This window comes from Maylandia zebra, linkage group LG9, assembly GCF_041146795.1.
Source record: "Maylandia zebra isolate NMK-2024a linkage group LG9, Mzebra_GT3a, whole genome shotgun sequence".
NCBI lineage: Eukaryota > Metazoa > Chordata > Actinopteri > Cichliformes > Cichlidae > Maylandia > Maylandia zebra.
This window is the reverse complement of record NC_135175.1, coordinates 32,518,838-32,540,098: the sequence shown is the minus strand read 5'-3', so window position 1 is coordinate 32,540,098 and position 21,261 is coordinate 32,518,838. Positions and strand designations below refer to the sequence as shown.

The window sequence follows — 21,261 nt, the reverse complement described above, 5'->3', positions numbered from 1 at the left end:
CAAGCAAAATTTTAATTATATGCAACATTCTCTGACTGGAAGAAATTAGTTTAACATTTAAACCTATTTTCTGCACATTCCAGCACATAAAATAAAATATTTTTTTGTGTTTACACTCACTCTTTCAAATAGATGCAAGTAAAACGAAAGCAGAAAATAAATAAAGTCAAAGACTCAGCGGTCCTGTTGCTCTATTTTCACCTGTAAAGCAGGAGTGGGGTAGGCGGAGGTTTACCCTGGTGCAGGTGTGCCGCAGTGGTCAGTGAAAGAATCTGTGAATTTCCAATAACGTGGTAGCACACTCGGTGCTTGCTTGGAAGTTCAGGGGAGGGTTTTCCGCTGTTAAAAGAAGTTTTCTTCCCATGCACAACGGACACAAATGTTTTTGTCACTTTTTATGGAATCAAACTCAAAGTAAGGTCAGTACTTCCACGCTTTAAACGCTGCACGCTCATACTCTCTCCCGCACTCGATATATGATCCATTGTTGATCTCCACACAGCTGTTGTCACGAACGTCGCTGTTGTCACGAACGTCGCACTTGCTTACGTCACTGTCATGAGACATTCTCGCAAAAAATCACGGCTTTAATAACGCAGTAACGCAGCGTTCCTACGTTAAAGTAACAGTAATCTAATTACCATTTTTGCAATAGTAATCCCTTACTGTACTCGTTACTTGAAAAAAGTAATCAGATTACGCGTTACTGCCTATCTCTGATTGTAAGTGGGAGACAGGATCGGCGCGACAGGGAACCTGTTAAAAACTAATCAACATTTATTACACGTTGGGGGGGGGGGACTCCAATACACACTTTACCCCAACTGGGAAACACAAAATAAAACGGAAAATCTTTAGTGTCGTCTCCACTAAAACTCGCTGCGTTGAATGCAAAAACTGCAAGAAAATTTTTTGTTTCTGCGCAGCGCCTTGAATGTCTGCAACAATGTAAAAAGTAAATCACTCTAAAATACAATCAATACATGCGTTGCTGCCTCCTTATACAGTGGAATAAAACATATAAACAAAACAACATTGGCAGCCGCAGCCGTCACAAAAATCTTCAGCTCTTCACTGTTGACTTAAACCAGCCTATAACAAATAAAAATAAACACGTGTGTATCGGACCTCGGCCCTGCAGCCAGAAATCCATCCAGGCAAAGCAGCAGCTTGGCAATCTATAAATGAAAACAGGACATCCCCTACACTGAACAACTGACCGCAGCAGGAATATTCCTCCCATATGGCTTCATATGTATTGTTCAGTTACCTGTTTACAAGTTGGCGACACCCCTTAAGAAATATCAGCAAACAGTGGCCTTGTCCACCACACGTTTCTTCACAGGAACAAAACAAACAAACCTCCACCAAATTAACAAAATGTAAGTGGATCACTTTCAGTGACCAACCACTCCAGTAGATAGTTTGCTGAGATTTTGTTGTCACAACTCCTTTCTGTTTATTTCATGTAAACATGATTTATTTTACAGAAATCCTGTAATTCTTGAATCTTATGGAATGCCAGGACTGCCATAACGAATTAATTAAATACACCCTTAAATAATTAATTAAATGTGGCAATAATTAATTACATAAATATTTATGACACATGTAATTAATTAATTATTGAAAATGTTCTGTTATCACTAAAAGTTGTAAAGTGTATCACTAAAATATCATTCTCAGTCAGTTGTTATTTGTTATGTGTTTACAACATCCTCTGTGGTTGCTCCAAGTAATGCACTTTAGAAACGCCTTTATTGAACAGGAAGTCCGCTCAGTCGAGCAAAGCAAGTGAGCAATAGTGATGGTAAATTTGATTCTTTTTACTGAATCGAGTTTTAATGAGTCACTCACCAAAGTGAATCGGGTCTTTTGAGGCATTTGATTCACTAAGTCAGTTGACCATAGAGACCACAGGAGAAAACAGTGCAAGGGAAAACAATAAGGCAGCTCACACCTTCTGTTCCAGTGCTATTTACAATGAAAACTAATGTACACACTATATACAGAACTCAGAAAGTCGCAAAAGTCACAGGCACAAAGTCATGGGTTTTGGAAGCCAGGGTCAGGTCTGTTTATATATATATATATATATAACCTTGAAGGGATTACTTTTTAGATACTGACTCATGTTTAATGCAACATCACAAAGTTATTGCTTGTCATGAAGTGAAAACCAGCTCTCCCTCCAGGACTATTTGACAGAAAAGAAGGTGGGAACAAATCCAGTACATTACAGACCTCTCTGGAAACTGGATTTGAGAATATTTACCACTGCTACAAGAATGACAGAAATGGATAAAAAGTTGTTTTGTGCCTGGAGATGTTGTCATGGTTAGATCCCAATGTAAAAACCTCGAAGGTCTTGGGTATTCTGAAAAATCATAACAACCTTTGCAGATAAGAAAGGTCTGGTACGTGTAGTTCGTCTTCACACAAAAACAAACGTGATTGAAAAACCTGTAACGAAAATTACTTTTGTTATGTGAAGCTACAAACTGATGAACTAGATTACTGGTAGAAGGATGTATGAATGAAACATGGTCTGCCCTCTTATGCATATTGTATGAATGTATCATGACTTATTATGGCTCCTTTAAGTTAAAAACCACTCCTGCATGTTTTAGTAATAAAATCTTTGATCAGTTTCATAAATTGTAACACTGCTCATTTTAAGTGTTTTTCATTTAGTGCAACAGCTGGATATTAACCTCATAATCAACATAAGCAGCAAACATAATATAGCCATGAGATGTATTTTGTATATTGTGCAGGAAAAGCTGCTCTGTACCGTAAACGCTGAGCATCAAAGTCTGTGTCCAGCCAGAGACGTCTACCTCAGATAAAACTGACATATTAGATATCAAATAACTGAAATGGCTGAAACTTTAATCCCAATGTAAAACAGAAGAAAGTTCCTCCATCTCTTTAACTGTGTTTTGTTCTGTACTTTGTCATAAATTTGTGAGTGTGAACAAGAGTCTGATACATGAAAACACCCATTCAAAGGCATTGTGTAGTGCAGATTAGGCTGTGTTAGTCAGATGACTTCAAAACACAAATCTAAAGCAGGTTTTCCATCTATCAGGAACAACGTGAGCGTTCAAAGCTGTCATAGAAAATGTTTTTAGTTTAAGGTCAAAAATATATATGAAAAAAATCTAAAGTAAACCATACTCATTAAACCCAACATATTATTACTGCTTTGAGAATTACATGGAAAAAACAATAACAGATGAAATACTAATTCAAGAGTAAAGTAAAAATGTCAATATAAAGTTGATATTTCATGTAAAACTAGATAGTACAGAATTAGTAAAAGTGCACGTTAAAGTGAGATTTTGTTCATGTTTATCTTGTTTTGTTCACACATACTTGACTCGACTCGACTTTTGTAATTCCTTTATGATCACGTCGTTCTAAAAAGCTTCCAGTTAATCCAAAATGCTGGAGTTAGAGTCCTGACAGCAGACAAATCATCTTTCTACCTTGTTAGCTTCTCTTCACTGGCTCCATGTTAAATCTAGAATTGAATATAAAGTCCTGAATAATCAGGCCCCATCATTTCTTAAAGACCTTATACTGTAGTACCTTATGATCCCAACAGAGCACGTCGCTCTCAGACTGCAGTCGTACTTTTGGTTATTAGTTTTGAAAACTAGAATGAGAGCAGAGCTTTCAGATATCAGACCTCTCTCCTGTTGAACCAGCTTCCAGTTTGGATTTGGGAAACAGACTCTTCTCTCTGCTTTTTCTTCCCACCTTCACAAAGTGTTTGCTCATAGGGGGTCATCTGCTTGTTGAGGTTTTTATCTAATACTGGTTTCAAGTTTGTCCAGGCCTTTAATGTTCATGTTTGTTCTTCTTATTCTGCTTAGCAGTAGAAAATCTACATAAATAAAGCTTCTATGCCATAAAAAGAAAAAAATGCTTCCTTGAAAAGACTAAATTTACAGGTTAATATTGAATATTACATAAAATAAACTGTGTATGGAGTGTTTTTGAATGGGAGAGATGTAGAAATAGTCACAGTCAGTGAGGCAGAATCTGTGGAGAGGTGAATTTAACAAAAACAAAGAAAGTGAGCCTTTATTATTGGCTGGACACGACGCTACAAAATAAGAAGCAAACAGGGAACTGAAGGAAAACCTAAACTGGAAACAGCTAAACAGAGGATCAAGTGAAACATGGAGAACATAGCAAAAACCTGACAACCAGGAACAAGGAGCATGAGACAAACACAAAGGAGGAAATGCAGAGTGAAACACCGAGATGACAAACACACGATCCGACATGGAGTAGAAGCAAACACACAGCAAATATACACAAAGAAATGAGAGGATGGAGAACAGGTGGGAACACAGCTTCAATTAAATAGATGTGACGAGGCGGGGAGCAGAGCTGAAGACATGACACAAGACACAGACTGTCAAAGTAAAACAGGAAATACAAGACAGACACAGAGACGCAGTCTCAACACTGAGAAATGGTAACATGAGAATAGGTGAGGTGAGCCGCAGGAAGAGAACAGAAACCAGGAACAATCAGAGGTGGGTCGAGTATCCAAAAATTGTACTCAAGTAAGAGTAGCATTACTTTAAAATATTATTACTGAAGTAAAAGTGAAAAGTAGTCGTCAACAAAGTTACTCAAGTAAGAGTAAAAAAGTACTTGGCGAAAAGACTACTCAAGTAGTGAGTAACTGTTTGAAATGTCCAATTTATTTTTTAAATAAATGTTATCAGACAAACAAAAATAAATAAATATACAAATTTTACCATTTTCAAAAGGAATATGTGTAAAAACATCAACAAAATAAGGCACAACAATTCTAATTTCCAGATTTTCACAACATTTTTCAAACAAGCTTTTTTCACCAATACCTACAGTAAATAATATAAATATATAAACAGTGCAAACAATTTCCAGTGACAAGATATGCTGTAAACTTTATATTAATTTTGCTCCAAATGGCACAGCAGCCTCAGAGAAAACAGAACGAGACATCTTCCTCATGTACATACAAGCCAGCTCAGTTTACCATAAATTGTATGGGTGTGCATCTATTTCTGCATATTTAGCAAACATGTGCCATTTCTTCACTCAGTGAGGTGATGGTTAAGCTTCAGCGGCAGTTTGCTCTCAAGGTTCTTTCTGTGAAGTTGTGACTGTTTAGCAGTGAACAGGAGTCCTGCATGACTGAGAAGTCCTTCACAAGCTCCAGATGCAGGAAGAGCTGTGTTGACTTTGATTGACAGCTTCTTGATGTGAGGAACGCCATGCAATAGATCCACGCCTCCAGTGAATGGACATGAAAGGTACCGTTCCAGCCCTGCTTCTGGCTTTCCTGACCCCATGGATCCATCATCTTCGTCGAATAGGCTGCTGTTTGTGCTGGCCTCATCCAGCTCTGTGTCTAGGTGATGTCTGATGAAGTGGAGACCTGTGGAAAGATGTATGGTTTTCAAAAGAATTAGGTCTGGTCATTATATTGCTGTATACACTGCAAAGCTGCAGATGTTTGTTTGGAGCTAGCCTCCAAAAGCTGGCCATACACTGTGCGACTTTTGGCCCATTTTGAGCCGATTTGTCAGTTGCGCAACCGTTTTGGGGATCGGCCCGTGTTTTGCCTTAATCGTGTGTGCATCGTGTCATATACATGGGGTAATGAAAAGCAGTTAACACCTCACGACCAGCTCCCAATCATCAATCGTATGGTCACATGATAATCAAACCTGTTTGAAATCCTGTCGCCCCTCAACGCAGCCTCTCACACTGCGCATGCACAAACACAGAAATGACAGAGAAAAGGTGGAGCAGCACGGCAGTGCAGCGTGTGATCTGCACACAAGAGATGGAGGCACAACTTGTAGGATGAGGCAAGCTCATCTGAGTACGTAAGCGTAGAGCTGCCACCCAGGCAAAAGAAAAATAGAGCTATATCATGTTATAATGTGAAAATTTTATTGTTCTAACAATATACTTTTCATGTTCGTGCAATATAATATTTATATTGTACGAACATGATAATAATGTATATTGTAATAACTTTTTACTTTCTACTTTTTAATAAATGGTAAATGGCCTGCATTTGTATAGCGCTTTTCTAGTCCCTAAGGACCCCAAAGCGCTTCACACTACATTCAGTCATTCACCCATTCACACACACATTCACACACTGGCGATGGCAGCTACAATGTAGCCACAGCCACCCTGGGGCGCACTGACAGAGGCGAGGCTGCCGGACACTGGCGCCACCGGGCCCTCTGACCACCACCAGAGAATAGGAGAAAAAATTGTTTGGGAGGATTTGAGGGTCGACGTTCCAGTTCACACTCCACACCAGTTTATGGTGGTAAAGCACCATTATGTTGTTTGACAACTGCCAATAAACCATAAAGGAGAAGAAGAAGGGGCGGAGCAAAGTAAGAACGTTCCACGAGAGGAGGTGTTTGCACAGAGAGCTGCTTTTTCATTCAAAGAGAATAAAGTAGTACCGCCGTTTGGATCGATATCTGCATCGATCTGCCCACCCTTGTCTCCTGGATCGTAGCTGAGATCAGCGTGAACCACGTGGGTCTCTGCTCCCTGATCTGTTTCCTGTGTTTGGAAAGAGTTGCAGCTTCATCGCGGAGTTTCTCTCGGTTTGTGGGCTCATCTAAAGGTAAGCACCGAGCTAACTTTACTGTGAGTTCAGTTCATGTTGAGTTTAGCTCCTGAATGAGGTCTTCTGCTGCTCTCCTCGGTGTCTGTTCACAGTTTATTGTGAACACGTTGAGAGAAGAGCGAGAGAGTGTTTGGAGAAAAACACAAACTAATCATTAGCTCAGCATGCTGGGAGAAGTTGAGTGTTTGCTGTGATGCACAGGAAGATGTTAACAAAAACTAATGAAACAGAGATGAAAGTAAACAGTGTTCATATTTGAAAGCACAGAGAATAAAAATATATTGTGGTGGTTAATTTGCAGCTCTTGGTGATTTGGGAGAACCATGTTTTTAATCATGTTGTGGATTCAATGTTGGGTTTTATTTCATTTTGTCTACAGAAGTTTTTCCCACCTGTGATCGTTCAGATTGATTTGTTGGTTTGACTTGAATCATGTGAAGGTTTAAAGCTGCACTTCCCCCAAAAAGAATAAAGTATAATCATGAAGAATGTAATAATGTCTTCCTGTGTCAAACACAGCTGCAGTCAAAGCAGGAAGGAAAGCACTGAAACCACTGATCAATGACCATGAGTACTGTGGGAAATATAAATGTTGTAATTTTAAATAAAACAACATTAATCAAGAGGTTATAGAAGGTTTAAACTGGAAGACATTTAAAGTAGTGTTTTGCTTGTAACTGCATACGTGCCTGCGCAGATTAGAACAGGATGTACTCAGGATGTGTCATATACGATCATGGGGCCTCACAACGAGAAACAGGAAACAGATGGAGGTGAGAGAGTGCTGAAACCGTTAGTGAGGAACAAACACCAATACTATAAAAGGAGTTGCAGACAACTATCGTGCATGTTATGTTATCTGCTTACGCATGAAGGGGCGTGAACCCTGACATGTAAAACTGTGTATCGAAGTGCTTCCTCTTTGAGATCTACTGGACTACGCTGAGGGTGGTGTCGTGTACATCTCCCACATATGTGCTTAATAAATAATTGTTGTTGACTGGACAAGATCTGAGTAATGTTTTTTTGTTCTCAGCCCAACTTCAAAGAATCAGGACAGTACCGTTCAGAGAGTTGGGGAATGGCTGCACAGAATCAAACTTTTAGGAGTGGTGGAGGTGGTGGGACTGGGGGGCTGAAGGAGTTGAAAGTGTGGGGTGGGGGAGTAACAGGTCTGTCCCTGTTTGTGGAAACCACAGGAGGAGCTGTTCAGGCTGTTGCTGGGTGTGAATTGTTGATGGAGTCTTTAAACTTGTAGTTGCTGTTTTCCAGACTGAAGCAGAGTCGTTAGCTGAAAACTGGTTTTAGAGGTTCATTCAGGACACCTTCTCAGGCTCTTACAGCCTTACCTGTATCATAACAAAGTGTATAAACCCCAATCCACCTTTAACATGGTCCTTCTCCCAAACCTTCAAATAGGACTTTCTGGCCCTGTCATAGTAAAGGGCTGCTTAGAATATTAGAGCCAATGTCACAAAGTTCCTCCTGAAGTATAAGTGAGTGAGAGAGTTTCCTCACTTTGCAGCACAACACGTCTCACAAGATTTCTACAAGCAATCAGAGTGAAATTTGTACTTTGTGTTGTCAGATGAACATATGAGACACTTTGACTCTTCAGTGCAGTGTGGAGCCTAACAAAGATCTGTTTTGTGTCCCAGCTGATCAGCAGGAGGAGAAGAGTCTGACGGAGCAGCAGAGGAACATTTTCAGCCATCTGGACTCAGCTGAGTCACTACAGAGGAAACAATGAGCTCAACACAGGAGGTGAGGAAAATATCACAGTTTCACCAAATAATCAGTCACGTCTAAAACTCTCATCCTCCCAACCTGTTATATGACTGTGTTGCATATTATTATATATTATGTTGTTTTTTAGAGACCACAGCACATGTTAAAATAAGGAAGGTTTATTCATAAAAAATATTTATTAATCAAACAGACAAAACATTTTTTTCATCATCCCCAAAAATACACATTCAAAGCACCACAACAGCAGCCCGATATCAGACAGAAGCTGTCAGCTGAGCTCTGTAGAGTGGGCAATTATAATGAAGCTCTTCAGTTTGATTTGTAGATTCAAGCTGCTCTTCACATTTTTGGCCAGCAGATGTCACCAAAGAGGACTGTGTTGAAAAGCTTTGAGTAATGAACCTTTTTCAATACAAGCTTCAGTGTTTCAGAAAGCTTCATTTGGCCATCACTGATATAAATAATATTATAGAAATGATCAGAGGAGGCAAAAGTACATTTACTCTATACTTAAGTAGAAGTACAGATATTAGTGTTAAAAAATACTTCAGTAAAAGTATTCATTCACCTTCTTTCCTTAAGTAACAGTGAAAAAGTACAGGCTCTGAAATGTAATCAGAGTAAAAAAGTAAAAGTAGCTCCTTGAAGAACTTTTTAACCACATGTTTTTATCCAAAGTTAACTGAACCTTGTGCTTTATTAATGTAATAATAAAATAAGATTAGTAAATGAAGTACAAACTATTTATTTCTAATAAAGGTTCTCTGTTTGAATCAGTTAAGTAGAAAATGAAGGAAAATAAAACACGTGTGTATTTTCTGTTGCCTACACTGTAGAGGGTGACTTTGCCTCTAAACAGGAACATGAGCAGGGAAGAGGTTAAAGTGGGATTGAGCAGGTGGGAACCCTAAAATCAGCTGTAGTGGCTCAGCGTGGGGAAAAGAATCACAGCTCACAATAATTTCTGTTGAGAGCTCCAGTAGATTTTCTTCAAGTACAGGCTGTGATCAGCTGACCTGCTGCTCTCTGTGGATGTACTAGGGCTGCACGATTTTGCATAAAATGAGAATCACGATTTTTTTGACTTAGAATTGAGATCACGATTCTCTCACGATTTTCTTTTCCAGTATAAATATTTCTTGCACTTATTAACTGCACATCAACTTCGTAACAGTTGAGACTGAACATAAAAACAATAAATAAACATAAAAACAACAAATGTCTCACGTTTTGTTGTTGCCGCAAAATGTTGTACTGCTTGAAATTCTGTCTCCACCGTTGCTCGACGCTGCGTGTATAGAGCAGGTAGTGCAACAATAGAAAAATGGTTGCGGGACGGCACCGTGTAGCGTTTGTCTAGGGTGTTGCCGCAGGTTGCCGACCCCTGGTCTAGGGTGTTGATCATTTTCCTAAATCCCTCGTTTTGCACAGTGTTGATGGGAGCCATATCTTTGGTCAGGTGATAAGTGATAGCCTCCGTAATTTCTTTGTGCCTGCGGGAGTTCGACGGGTATAGGGAAGCGCTGTATAAGGTTCCCGTTATTGATGTTTGGGTGGTTGACCGGGACGGATTTTCTCCTGTCACTTTCTTGGCCTTTACAGCTTCATCTCTCACATGCTCTCCGTTGTTTTTTCCCCTGCCAATTTTATCAGCAAGCTGGCTTCTGTATCACGTGGTATAAGGCTCCGGCCCTGTCATTTGTTGAGCAGGAAGAGTGAGCGCTTGTTTTCATGTCCCGGATCAAAATGCGGTTCAATCGTCATCTTTTTTTTTTTTTTTTAAATTGTTGTCATTTGTAAATGAGATCGCACATAAGTATGAATTGAGATCGCGATTTTCTAACGATTAATTGTGCAGCCCTAACATCTCACTTTAACTCCTGACTATGACTCACAGTTTTGCCTCTTTCATCTCTTTTTATGTTTCATACCCTGGTGATTAGTACACGATCAGGATTGTGTTTCATGTGTTACTTTTCAGGCTCAAATCAGTTTGATGCCCTTAGTGATGAAATAACTCCCCTCAAATTCCTCAAACCGAAAGTAAAAAGTCTGTTTTGAAAATATAATGAGTAGAAAGTCCTTTTTTTAAATGTGGGGAGTAAAAGTAAGGAAAATAAGGAAAAAATGATTTTAGAGTGTTTGAACAGTCATAAATTATTTTTAACAGCAGGTTGGATGTAATGTGTTTCTACTACCAGTAGGTGGGGATAAGAGACCTTTAAGGTGTTTGGTGCCACACTCCACCTTCAGGTTTAAAACTAGTGTTAATGGAGGGAGTTTGAAGGTTGAGTTTGTTCCACGACTGCATTTCACTCACTGCCTCTGTTTGTATCTCTGTCACTGCAGGACCAACATGGAGCGAGAAGTCAGCGCTCTCAGGAGGCCGACAAACCTCACAGAAGAAAGGGAGAGAAAAAACACACCTGTGACGAGTGTGGGAAGGATTTTATTGGGAAAGAGTCACTAAAACATCATCAGGTCATCCACACTGGAGAGAGACCATTCAGCTGTGACTTGTGTGGAAAGTCTTTTTCCTGGAAGAGTACTCTAAAAAGACACCAACTCATCCACAGTGGAGTTAAAGCGTACAACTGTGATCAGTGTGGAAGAGCTTTTACTCACAGTTGCAACTTAAAGGCTCATCTAGTTACCCACTCTGGAATTAAGGCATACAGCTGTGACATCTGTGGGAAAACCTTCAGCCAGTTAGGGAACCGAAATAAACACCTACGCATTCACACCAGACATGTTGTGTACTGCTGTGAACAGTGTGGCAAACAGTTTATAACCAACACGCAGTTACAACGCCACATGTTGACCCACACTGAGGAGAGACCTTATAAATGTGACCTGTGTGAGAAGACTTTTAAATCTCCACATTACCTGAGACAACACCAACAGATCCACACCAGAAAGAGACTCTCGAAGCGCAGTTACTGTGAGGTATGTATTTATGTTTTTATCTTGTCATTTTAGCCTGACTGTTTGGAACAACTCTGCTCATTAAACTGTGTTAGCATGTTAGCAATTCTACTGCATGAAAAAGGCTGCATCTGAGGTGGCACAGTTAATCTGCCTCAGATTGTTTTGCAGCAAGTTTCATAATCTGAAAAAAAGACATAATGTCATATGTACAGACTAGAGATGGACCGATCCGATATTATGTATCGGTATCTGTCTGATACTGACGTAAATTACTGGATCGGATATCGGAGAGAAATAAAAAATGTAATCTGATCCATTAAATATCAACAAAGCACCTCACAAAACTTGTGACATGGCGTAACTCGGCTCATAACCATAGCATGTGGCAGCAGTATGCATCACGTGATAGAGTGGTTGTGGCGCGCGGGACCTGTCTGCAGTCTGTTTGAACATTTGGAGCCTCGCTACCAATCCGGCATTTCATCTCCGAGGAAGTTTTCCCAGAGAGAAGTAAAGCAAGTGTGTAAGTTCATCTCTGAATGTTTGTAAAGCATTCCAGCGTTAAGCTTAACAACCGATATATGGAGCGACTGCCTCTTCTCTCTCTCTCCCTCTCCTGCTGCTACTTCAATCATGAAACTGCTTAATGATCAGCTGATCGGCTTTTCTGTCGCGAGTCCGTCTCTCTTGTTTGTTTTTGGCCCACTTCGCACCAGAAAGAGGAAACCAGCGGCTGAACAACTGCAGCACGTTTAAGCTTGATAAGCTGTTGTTAGAATTTATTTACGTTCCACACCAGGATCTTTTTCTACGTAACTGATGGCTGGTAACTGTGCAGGGGCGGATCTAGCAAAGTTTAGCCAGGGGGGCCGATAGGGCATTAACAGGGAAAAGGGGGCACAAAGACATATTTTTCTTTCTTATTCTCATTTAAAATGTCTAGCTTTTAATAAATAATTATACGAAGCTTACACCCAAAGTTTTAATCTGATGTAAAATGTATAGAAGTTCATTACTGTATATAGTAACTGTTAAGTCTAATATACCCTAGTAAGCTATAGCACTTTTTCCTTTGGGAAGGTACCATCTGTGCAGTCTGCAAATCTGTTGAAGATGTTGAATCTATTTAAATGTTCTTGAAAAATAATTGATTTCCTTGCAAGTATCATGAGGTGGAGGGTGGGTGGTTCCCATTTTGTTTTTTGTTTTTTGTTTTTTTGTTTTGTTTTGTTTTGTTTTTGCTGGGAGTTGTAGAACTTTATTAGTTAGGGTGTTTAGTCTTTAAAATACCAGAATAGGGAGGATGGAGCAGGTTTAAGTTTATTAGATTGATCAATATTGCTGAACTATGAAATATTTTGGGTGCAGTGTATTTTTTTTTGTTTGTTTTTTTTACTTGAGCATGAACTTATACAAAAAGCAGCAAGATATTAAAAAAACACTTTTATTGATTTAAAACACACTATATCGAATTCATATCAGTATCAGACATAAAAAAAGTGGTATCGTGCCATCTCTAGTACAGACCCAATGTCTGATTTCCACACATGAGGACTTACATGTAAGCTTTAATCTGCAGTTGATCGAATCCCACTGAGCAGTCCTTCCCTTTAAATCTAACCTCTCTTCTTCCTCTCCTGTCCTGTGTGTCTTATCTTTCTCCATCTCTGAGTGAAGTTAGCTCTCTTTCTTTCCTCTCCCTGTGATGTACAGCAGCTGGACCTTTAGCCAGCAACACACTGTGAGACAAACTGCACACAAACAGTTTGTGTGTTTGCTGATGTTTGTTGATAGAAACGCTGCATTTGAAATTACCTGTTTGTTCAGGTGCTGTGCAAAAAAGAAAGAAGAACAACGTCTCATAGGGCTGCACGATGTTGCATAAAATGAGAATCACAATTTTTTTGCTTAGAATTGAGATCACGATTCTGTCACGATTTTCTTTTCTAATATAAATATTTATTGCACTTATTAACTGCACATCAACTTCGTAATAGTTGAGACTGAACATAAGAACAATTTAGTCTCCACCGTTGCTCGACACTACGTGTACACCGTAGGGCTGAACGATATATCGCATTTGCGATAATATCGCGACATGATCAAGTGCAATTTTCTAACCGCAAAGGCTGCGATTATACTGCGATTATATTATACAATTCATGGGCTGCATCCTCCTGAGGCCGCATTTGTAGACCGATTACGTCACAGCGACGCGCCGAAGGCTGTCCAAATTACTACCATATCCCAGAATTCATAGCGCGGCCCAGCCAAACTCCAGTTTCCAGCAATGGCGGCCGCTACTAAGTTTTAAAATTACTCATACTAATCTTTCTGGGTCACAAAATAAACTTTTAACATATTTTCAGGCGAGAAAGTAGTTGTGTAAACATCAAATATCTGCTCGGTTTATCAAGATATCCCATATTTGCAAAAGTGCTTCGACGTTTTCAGAGGCGTCTGCTACCCACCAGCTCGACAGCTAGCCGGGAGCTCGAGGGTTACTGATGCGGCCGAGAACGGCACAACTCCCGGCACATCATTTTCAGATCACCGCGGAGTTTCGCTGCTCGGGTTAAACGTAATATATAAGTCACTTAGACAACCTAAAAATGTTATTGTTGGGCTTTTTTCAGTGTTTTGTTTGTTCGTGAGTAAATCGGTTTGGCTGAGATTAAAGTTATTAGATTAGATAAAATAAAACTTTATTAATCCCCCGGGTGGGTTCCTCCTTGGTTTTCACACAGCTGACTAAACGTCAAACAGAAAACTTATTAAACAGAAGTAGAGCTGGGCGATATGAGATTTTTTCATATCACGATATGTTTTTTTCATTTCAGGCGATAACGATATCTATCACGATATAAGCCAAATAACTATATTTGTAAGATTTAAATGTGCCGTTGCTCACAAGTAAAATGTGAAATAATCAGCAGCTTGTTTTTATTTAAATATTTATTTCCCATAATAAGTTCAACAGGGTAGATGTACTTAAGGAACATGAGACTTTTTCAGATAAATAAAGGCAAATATTGCAAACTACACAAAAGGCAGCCGCTAAAGCGTTTAAGTTTCAAAATAGAACAAACGAAACAGACTAAATTGTCAATTCCACTTAGAAGCAAAATATTAATTCTAAAAATAAATCTTAGTTTGTTTTACAGAAGAACAGACAAAACTGACTAACTTTTGTCAATATCAAATAAACTGAGAACTAAAAGGAAATTCTCAATCTCTGCTTGTTGTATAGCTGAGCTTTTCAAACTGTTTTAACAGTTACTTTAGTCTGACAAAAGCCGAATGACGAATTAGCGCTTCCAGTCAGAGACTGAGGCTACGTCCACACGTACACGGGTATTTTTGAAAACGGAGATTTTCTGTTTTCGTTTTAAAAAAATAATCCCGTCCACACATAAAGGCAGAAATGAAGGAATACGCTGCTATGAACATGCCAAAGCAGCAGGTGGCGCTAGATTCCTAACCGTGCAGAAATATTGACCAATCAGAAGTCTAGAAGCCTCGGTGGGAAAAAGTAAACAAAGCTGGGGCATAGAAGCAGAACCGAGTCGTATGTGTGGACGGACAGTAACTGTGTATATGTAAGCATTTAAACACTGCAGAGAGTAGAATTAACAGTAACAGTATTGTAGAAATTAATTTCACCGAAACAATAACGTGGCGCAGTGTGACGCATGCACCAGTTTATTGTATTTGCAGACTTGCTTTCGGCACAATTTACAGTGCACGCTACTCTATTTTTTGTCAGACTTGAAATAGCCGAAATACCGTCACACTTCTATGGCTCTTCCGTTCGACAATCTCTCCGGCATTGGAACCATCATCTGTTTTCTCTTCGGTCACGCTCGGTTGATTTTTCTAGTCGGCACACTCATTTCCTCCATTACGCGCTGGCTGCTTCCCAAACAAACACACGTGCGGCTTGGCACTTGTGCGGTACGTAACAAGTCACGCGACGTGACGCTGCGGCTGTGATTGGTTCGGCTCTGCGCTACTTAATTTGGATTGGCTGACCTTTTTTTTTTTTTTTTTTTTTTAAGAGGACAAGAGCGGCGAGGTCTATCGCGATAGCTTAATTTCTCTATCGAGTAAAAGTTATATCGCGATACATATCGTTATCGTTCTATCGCCCAGCTCTAAACAGAAGTATGAGACAGTCGAGAATTTACACCAGTGTCTGGTTATATTTTAGATAGCAAGAAGCAGACGGCCGAGTTTATTAAACTCCACCGAGACAGCGGTGACGCTAATCAGAACTAGCCTTTTGATTAGCTAATCAGAAGGCTAGACCGTCCAATTTCACGCCTTTAAACTTTAAAGGCGTGTTTGTGTGTGTGTTTATACAATTGCTATTATGTTTGCACTTTATGTGTAATGTTACTGACTGCAGAGATCAGTAAGATGTGTGTATTTTTTATTTATTAGTTTTATTTATTTAATATTATTTTTTAATTGAATGACTGTCTAGTAGTTCACAGATGTCGAAAAACTGAGTGTGGTAAAGCCACTGATTTTTTTTATGTATATTTCTGCAATCTGCACATTGTACTGACTTTCATTTTAATGTTTACACCAGGGTTCCTTGTCAGCACTTTATGCTCAGATGTTTGTAAGCTAAAAATAAACTATTGTGTATGTTCAAATATACTGTTGTGATTGAAGAAGTTAAATAAAAATGTCAGTCATCAATTCATGCATCACCTCATGTCATCATAACAGAGGTCTGTCTTCCAGGAAAGAACAGTTTAAAATTAATGTAATATAGTATTGGCCATACTATATGATGTATTGCTTGTCTTTGTTTAATAATACAGAAGACAAAGACCTTAAAAAATAATCGCATATCGCATCGCAATCGCAATATTGGGGCAAAAAATCGCAATTAGATTATTTTCCATAATCGTTCAGCCCTAGTACACAGCAGGTAGTGCAACATTTGAAAAATAGTTGCGGGATGCCACTGTGTAGCGTTTGTCTAGGGTAGGGGTCAGCAACCTTTAACACCCAAAGAGCCATTTGGACCCGGGTTCCACGCAAAAGAAAACGATGGGGGCGCAAATACTTTTTGACATCTCAAATGAAGATAACACTGTATATATTGTTTTTACCTTTATGCTTTGTGTGAACAACTAAGGTGTGTTGCTTATGAAGTCCATGAAGTGCTACAGAGAAAATTACATTTTATTTCTGTAATTAACACATTTTGAACTCTTAAAGAAATATAACAAAAGGAAAGACACCCAGCTGAACTAAAATGATCCATGTAGCAAAGAAAAACTGCTGTGAGCCGCCACCCTTATATCGCCTTTGGGCTTTTGGAGCCTTGACCTGACTTTAAAAAAAAAAACTGGAAAAAAGCACTATGCTGCTAAAAGATGAAAAATAGATATTTGCAAAATTCTGCCTAAATATGTATTTTACCTGGTTAATGTGTGTGGCGAGGCGTGGTCTGCAGCGCTGCTGCAGGGGAGGCGGATGCACCTGAGCGGGATTCGCAATCACGCCTCGCCGCCTTAACGTCTGTGGTCTCTATGCTGTTGTGTTGGTGTGTGTCGGGCTATGAGCTGAAAAGCTACAGCCGGCTGTATGCGTACAGCAACCGTGTGTGAAAAGTGCTCAATAAAGAGATGCTGAAAAGCATCTTCATACAAACATCGTCGGGTCTGCCCTGATATGTTTACAATGGGACTTCTGCTCCTGAACCTCTGCGCACAGCGTCTGCAGATCGGGGTTGTACGAAGTCAGTTTCATCTTTACACAGGACTATAAGCTGTCATCTGTGAGGCGTGAGCGGCGTTTGTTTTTAACATAGTTCATGGTGGAGAACAGCTGCTGACATAATGTGGATCCGAAGATCCATAATTGGCCTACCTGGGGTTGAAAGTCTCGATAAATTGCACGGCATTTCGGGCGGTATATCGGCTTCCGCTAGTGTGACGCTTATTTTGAGCGAAAAAAAAAAATAGAATATAATTTTATTTTTATATTTCAATATCACAATAATCTTCCAATTTAGAACTACAAGTTAAAAAAGAACTAACATAAATAAAATACACTTCAGCTAAATACTTCTAATTTATTTCCCAAACCACGCGGAGCCGCACTGTAAGGACTAAAGAGCCACATGCGGCTCCGGAGCCGCAGGTTGCCGACCCCTGGTCCAAGGTGTTGATCATTTTCCTAAATCCCTCGTTTTGCACAGTGTTGATGGGAGCCATATCTTTAGCCAGGTGATAAGTGAAAGCCTCTGTAATTTCTTTGTGCCTGCGGGAGTTCGACGGCGCTGTATAAGGTTCCCGTTATTGATGTTTGGGTGGTTGACCGGGACGGATTTTCTCCTGTCACTTTCTTGGCCTTTACAGCTTCATCTCTCACATGCTCTCCGTTGTTTTTTCCCCTGCCAATTTTATCAGCAAGCTGGCTTCTGTATCACGTGGTATAAGGCTCCGCCCATGTCATTTGTTGAGCAGGAAGAGTGAGCGCTTGTTTTCATGTCCCGGATCAAAATGCGGTACAATCGTCATCTTTTTTTTCTCCTTTTTTTTTAATCGTTGTCATTTGTAAATGAGATCGCACATAAGTATGAATTGAGATCGCGATTTTCTAACGATTGATTGTGCAGCCCTAACGTCTCACTTTAACTCCTGACTATGACTCACAGTTTTGCCTCTTTCATCTCTTTTTATGTTTCATACCCTGATGATTAGTACACGATCAGGATTGTCTTTCAATTCAATTTTATTTATATAGCGCCAAATCACAACATAAGTCGTTATGTTTCATGTGTTACTTTTCAGGCTCAAATTGGTTTGATGCCCTTAGTGATGAAATAACTCCCTTCAAATTCCTCAAATCAAAAGTAAAAAGTCTGTTTTGAAAATACAATGAGTAGAAAGTCCTTTTTTTAATGTGGGGAGTAAAAGTAAGGAAAATAAGGAAAAAATGATTTTAGAGTGTTTAAACAGTCATAAATTATTTTTAACAGCAGGTTGGATGTAATGTGTTAGAACTACCAGCAGGTGGGGATAAGAGACCTTTAAGGTGTTTGGTGCCACACTCCACCTTCAGGTTTAAAACTAGTGTTAATGGAGGGAGTTTGAAGGTTGAGTTTGTTCCACGACTGCATTTCACTCACTGCCTCTGTTTGTATCTCTGTCACTGCAGGACCAACATGGAGCGAGAAGTCAGCGCTCTCAGGAGGCCGACAAACCTCACAGAAGAAAGGGAGAGAAAAAACACACCTGTGACGAGTGTGGGATGGGTTTTACTGGGAAGGATGATCTAAAACGTCACCAGGTCATCCACACTGGAGAGAAACCGTTCAGCTGTGATTTGTGTGGAAAGTCTTTTTCCAGGAAGAGTACTCTAAAGATACACCAACTCATCCACAGTGGAGTTAAAGCATACAGCTGTGATCAGTGTGGCAAAGCTTTTACTCACAGTAGGTACTTACTGAGTCATCTAGTTACCCACTCTGGAATTAAGGCATACAGCTGTGACATCTGTGGGAAAACCTTCAGCCAGAGAGGGAACCTAAATACACACCTACGCATTCACACAAGACATGTTGTGTACTGCTGTGATCAGTGTGGCAAACATTTTACAAGAAACCAGCATTTACAACAACACATGTTTACCCACACTGAGGAACAACCTCATAAATGTGACCTGTGTGAGAAGACTTTTAAATCTATAGATTACCTAAGACGACACCAACAGATCCACACCAGAAAGAGACTCTACAAGTGCAGTTACTGTGAGGTATGTATTTATATTTTTAACTTGTCATTTTAGCCTGACTGTTTGGAACAACTCTGCTCATTAAACTGTGTTAGCTAGGGGTGGGTTTTGATAATCGATTTACCGATTAAAATCGATTCTGGCTTGGATAACGTGACATCGATTCATTAAACTCCTGAATCGATATAATTTTATTTTGCCCGAAACACCCGAATCTCAGGTGAAACATCACAAAATTTCGACAACCACCAAACAGTAAATGAGAGCAGGTACACGGATTCTGCACGAAGACATAAACACAAAGCGCCGACCCGCAGATCAGAATCAGTGAGATGTCACCTTTCTCACCTGATAGCACGGACACGGTCGGGGCTGAAAGTTTGCAGCTCACTGATTCTGATGTTTCATCAATTCTACTGCATGAAAAAGCAGCTCTGAGTGATTATTCAGATTTTCATTTCAGTTATGATTTTGTTTGTTTTTTATTTGCTCTTTATTTCAGGCGACGTTCAGGACAAAAGTGTTGAAGGACTGACTTACACTGTCTTTGTGTCTTTGTTTAGAAGCAGAGCGACACAGATGGATCCAGTTCTCAACCCTGTCATCGCTGTGGTGGTGGGAAAGACTTTCGTTGTGACCTTTGTGGAAAAACTTTCAGTCACCAATACACCTTAAAAGTACATCAACGTAGACACACTGGAGACAAACTGAAATACTGTAAAGAATGTGGGAGAAGCTTCACCACATCACATCACTTAAAAAAACATGAACTGATTCACAGTGGGGTGTAAAAGCATGTCTGTGATCAGTGTGGGTCATCTTTCATTACTGCATGGGAGCTTAAAACACACAAACGAGTCCACACAGGAGAGAAACCATACAAGTGCAGACACTGTGACAAAAGCTTCTTACAATCAGGTAATCGTAACAGGCACGAACGTACACACATGCAAGGAAACTACAGCTGTGACCAGTGTGACAAGAGCTTCAGGAATCTCAGTTCATACTCCGAACACAAACGATCCCACGTTACTAAAAAACTGTTTCACTGTTACCAATGTGCCCAAACATTCACCTAATTGTCTGCTCTGTGCAAACATCAGCGTGATCACTCAGGGCTGAAATCACTCCCATCACTGGATCACAGTGAATCTGAAGAGACAGAAAGATCTTCTTGTGGTTTCAGGGTCAGACTCAAAACCCTTGAGATCAGGCTCCACAGAATTCAGGTGTAAAAATGTGATGAGGCAGCTGTGAATGAACATGTTCTTCTAGTGTACTGAGAAAAATTAAACAGGTGATGAGTAAGATAAACATGTTAAATTGTGTATATTCTGTGTGTAATTTCTTACTGTCCGTATAATTCTGTGTATTAAACTCTGTTCCAAGAATATTACTCTTTTCCAGAGGATCTTTTCGAGTGCCTTGATTTTAACTGACTCTAAAAAAAAGCCGGATCTCCACAGAGATCCATGATGGCTTTGCGACCAAAGCAGACAGCGGTATAAACGCTGTCTCCAGCTATACAACACAATACTTCTATACGATTTGAGTAAGACCAAAGTTATACAAACTCATTCATTTTTTAGAAGGGTTTTAAAACTGTCCAATGTTGAGGAGGTCCTGATGTGAATGGACAGTTTGTTCCACAATTTAAGGAGCAGTCACAGCAAAGGCCTGGTCTCCTCTGTGTTTAATGTGGACCGTGGACAGCCAAGAGCATCTGATCCACAGACCTCCGTGATATTGCAGGAATGTACCAATTTAAATAATCTGAAAGGTATGAGGGTTCAGACCTATGCAACACCTTAAAAACAAATAATAAAATCTTAAAATGAATTCAAAAACTGACTGGCAGCCAGTGTAAGGATGCCAGTATGGGAGATATGTTGTCTCGGTTGCGTGTGCCCGTTAGTAACCTTGCTGCAGCATTTTGGATCAGCTGCAGTCGGCTGACTGACGACAGACTAACACCAGAGTAAAGACTATTACAAAAGTCCAGGCGAGCTGAAATGTAATTGCTAATATATATTTGTGTGTTGCCACACCTTCATTTTCCCGAGAGATTCTATTTTACAAACACTCCTTTATCCATCCATCCATCCATCCATCTTCATCCGCTTTATCCGGGGCCTGGTCGCGGGGGCAGCAGCCTA

General features: G+C 39.9%; 1 protein-coding gene across 2 annotated transcripts; it reads left to right on the top strand.

Annotated features, from left to right (window-relative positions):
* The first annotated feature begins 6,399 nt into the window (after positions 1–6,399).
* Positions 6,400–20,498, top strand: LOC143420360 (uncharacterized). Of its 2 annotated transcripts, XM_076888372.1 has the most exons (5): positions 6,400–6,667; positions 8,329–8,434; positions 10,769–11,365; positions 18,530–19,126; positions 19,669–20,498. In XM_076888372.1, exons 2-5 carry the CDS (start codon positions 8,417–8,419, stop codon positions 19,894–19,896), a joined length of 1,440 nt encoding a protein of 479 aa, XP_076744487.1. In that variant the 5' UTR covers positions 6,400–6,667; positions 8,329–8,416; the 3' UTR covers positions 19,897–20,498. The 2 variants fall into 2 exon arrangements, with proteins under 2 accessions (XP_076744487.1, XP_076744488.1); XM_076888373.1 differs by lacking the exon at positions 6,400–6,667 and having other exon boundaries at positions 7,807–8,434; positions 19,672–20,498.
* Positions 20,499–21,261: the final 763 nt, after the last annotated feature.

What these genes read in the sequence shown, in the direction of transcription:
- LOC143420360 (XM_076888372.1), top strand. An exon ending in CGAAGCGCAGTTACTGTGAG is followed by an intron (nt 11,366 to 18,529) that starts GTATGTATTTAT and finishes CTGTCACTGCAG; the next exon opens with GACCAACATGGAGCGAGAAG. An exon ending in ACAAGTGCAGTTACTGTGAG is followed by an intron (nt 19,127 to 19,668) that starts GTATGTATTTAT and finishes GTCTTTGTTTAG; the next exon opens with AAGCAGAGCGACACAGATGG.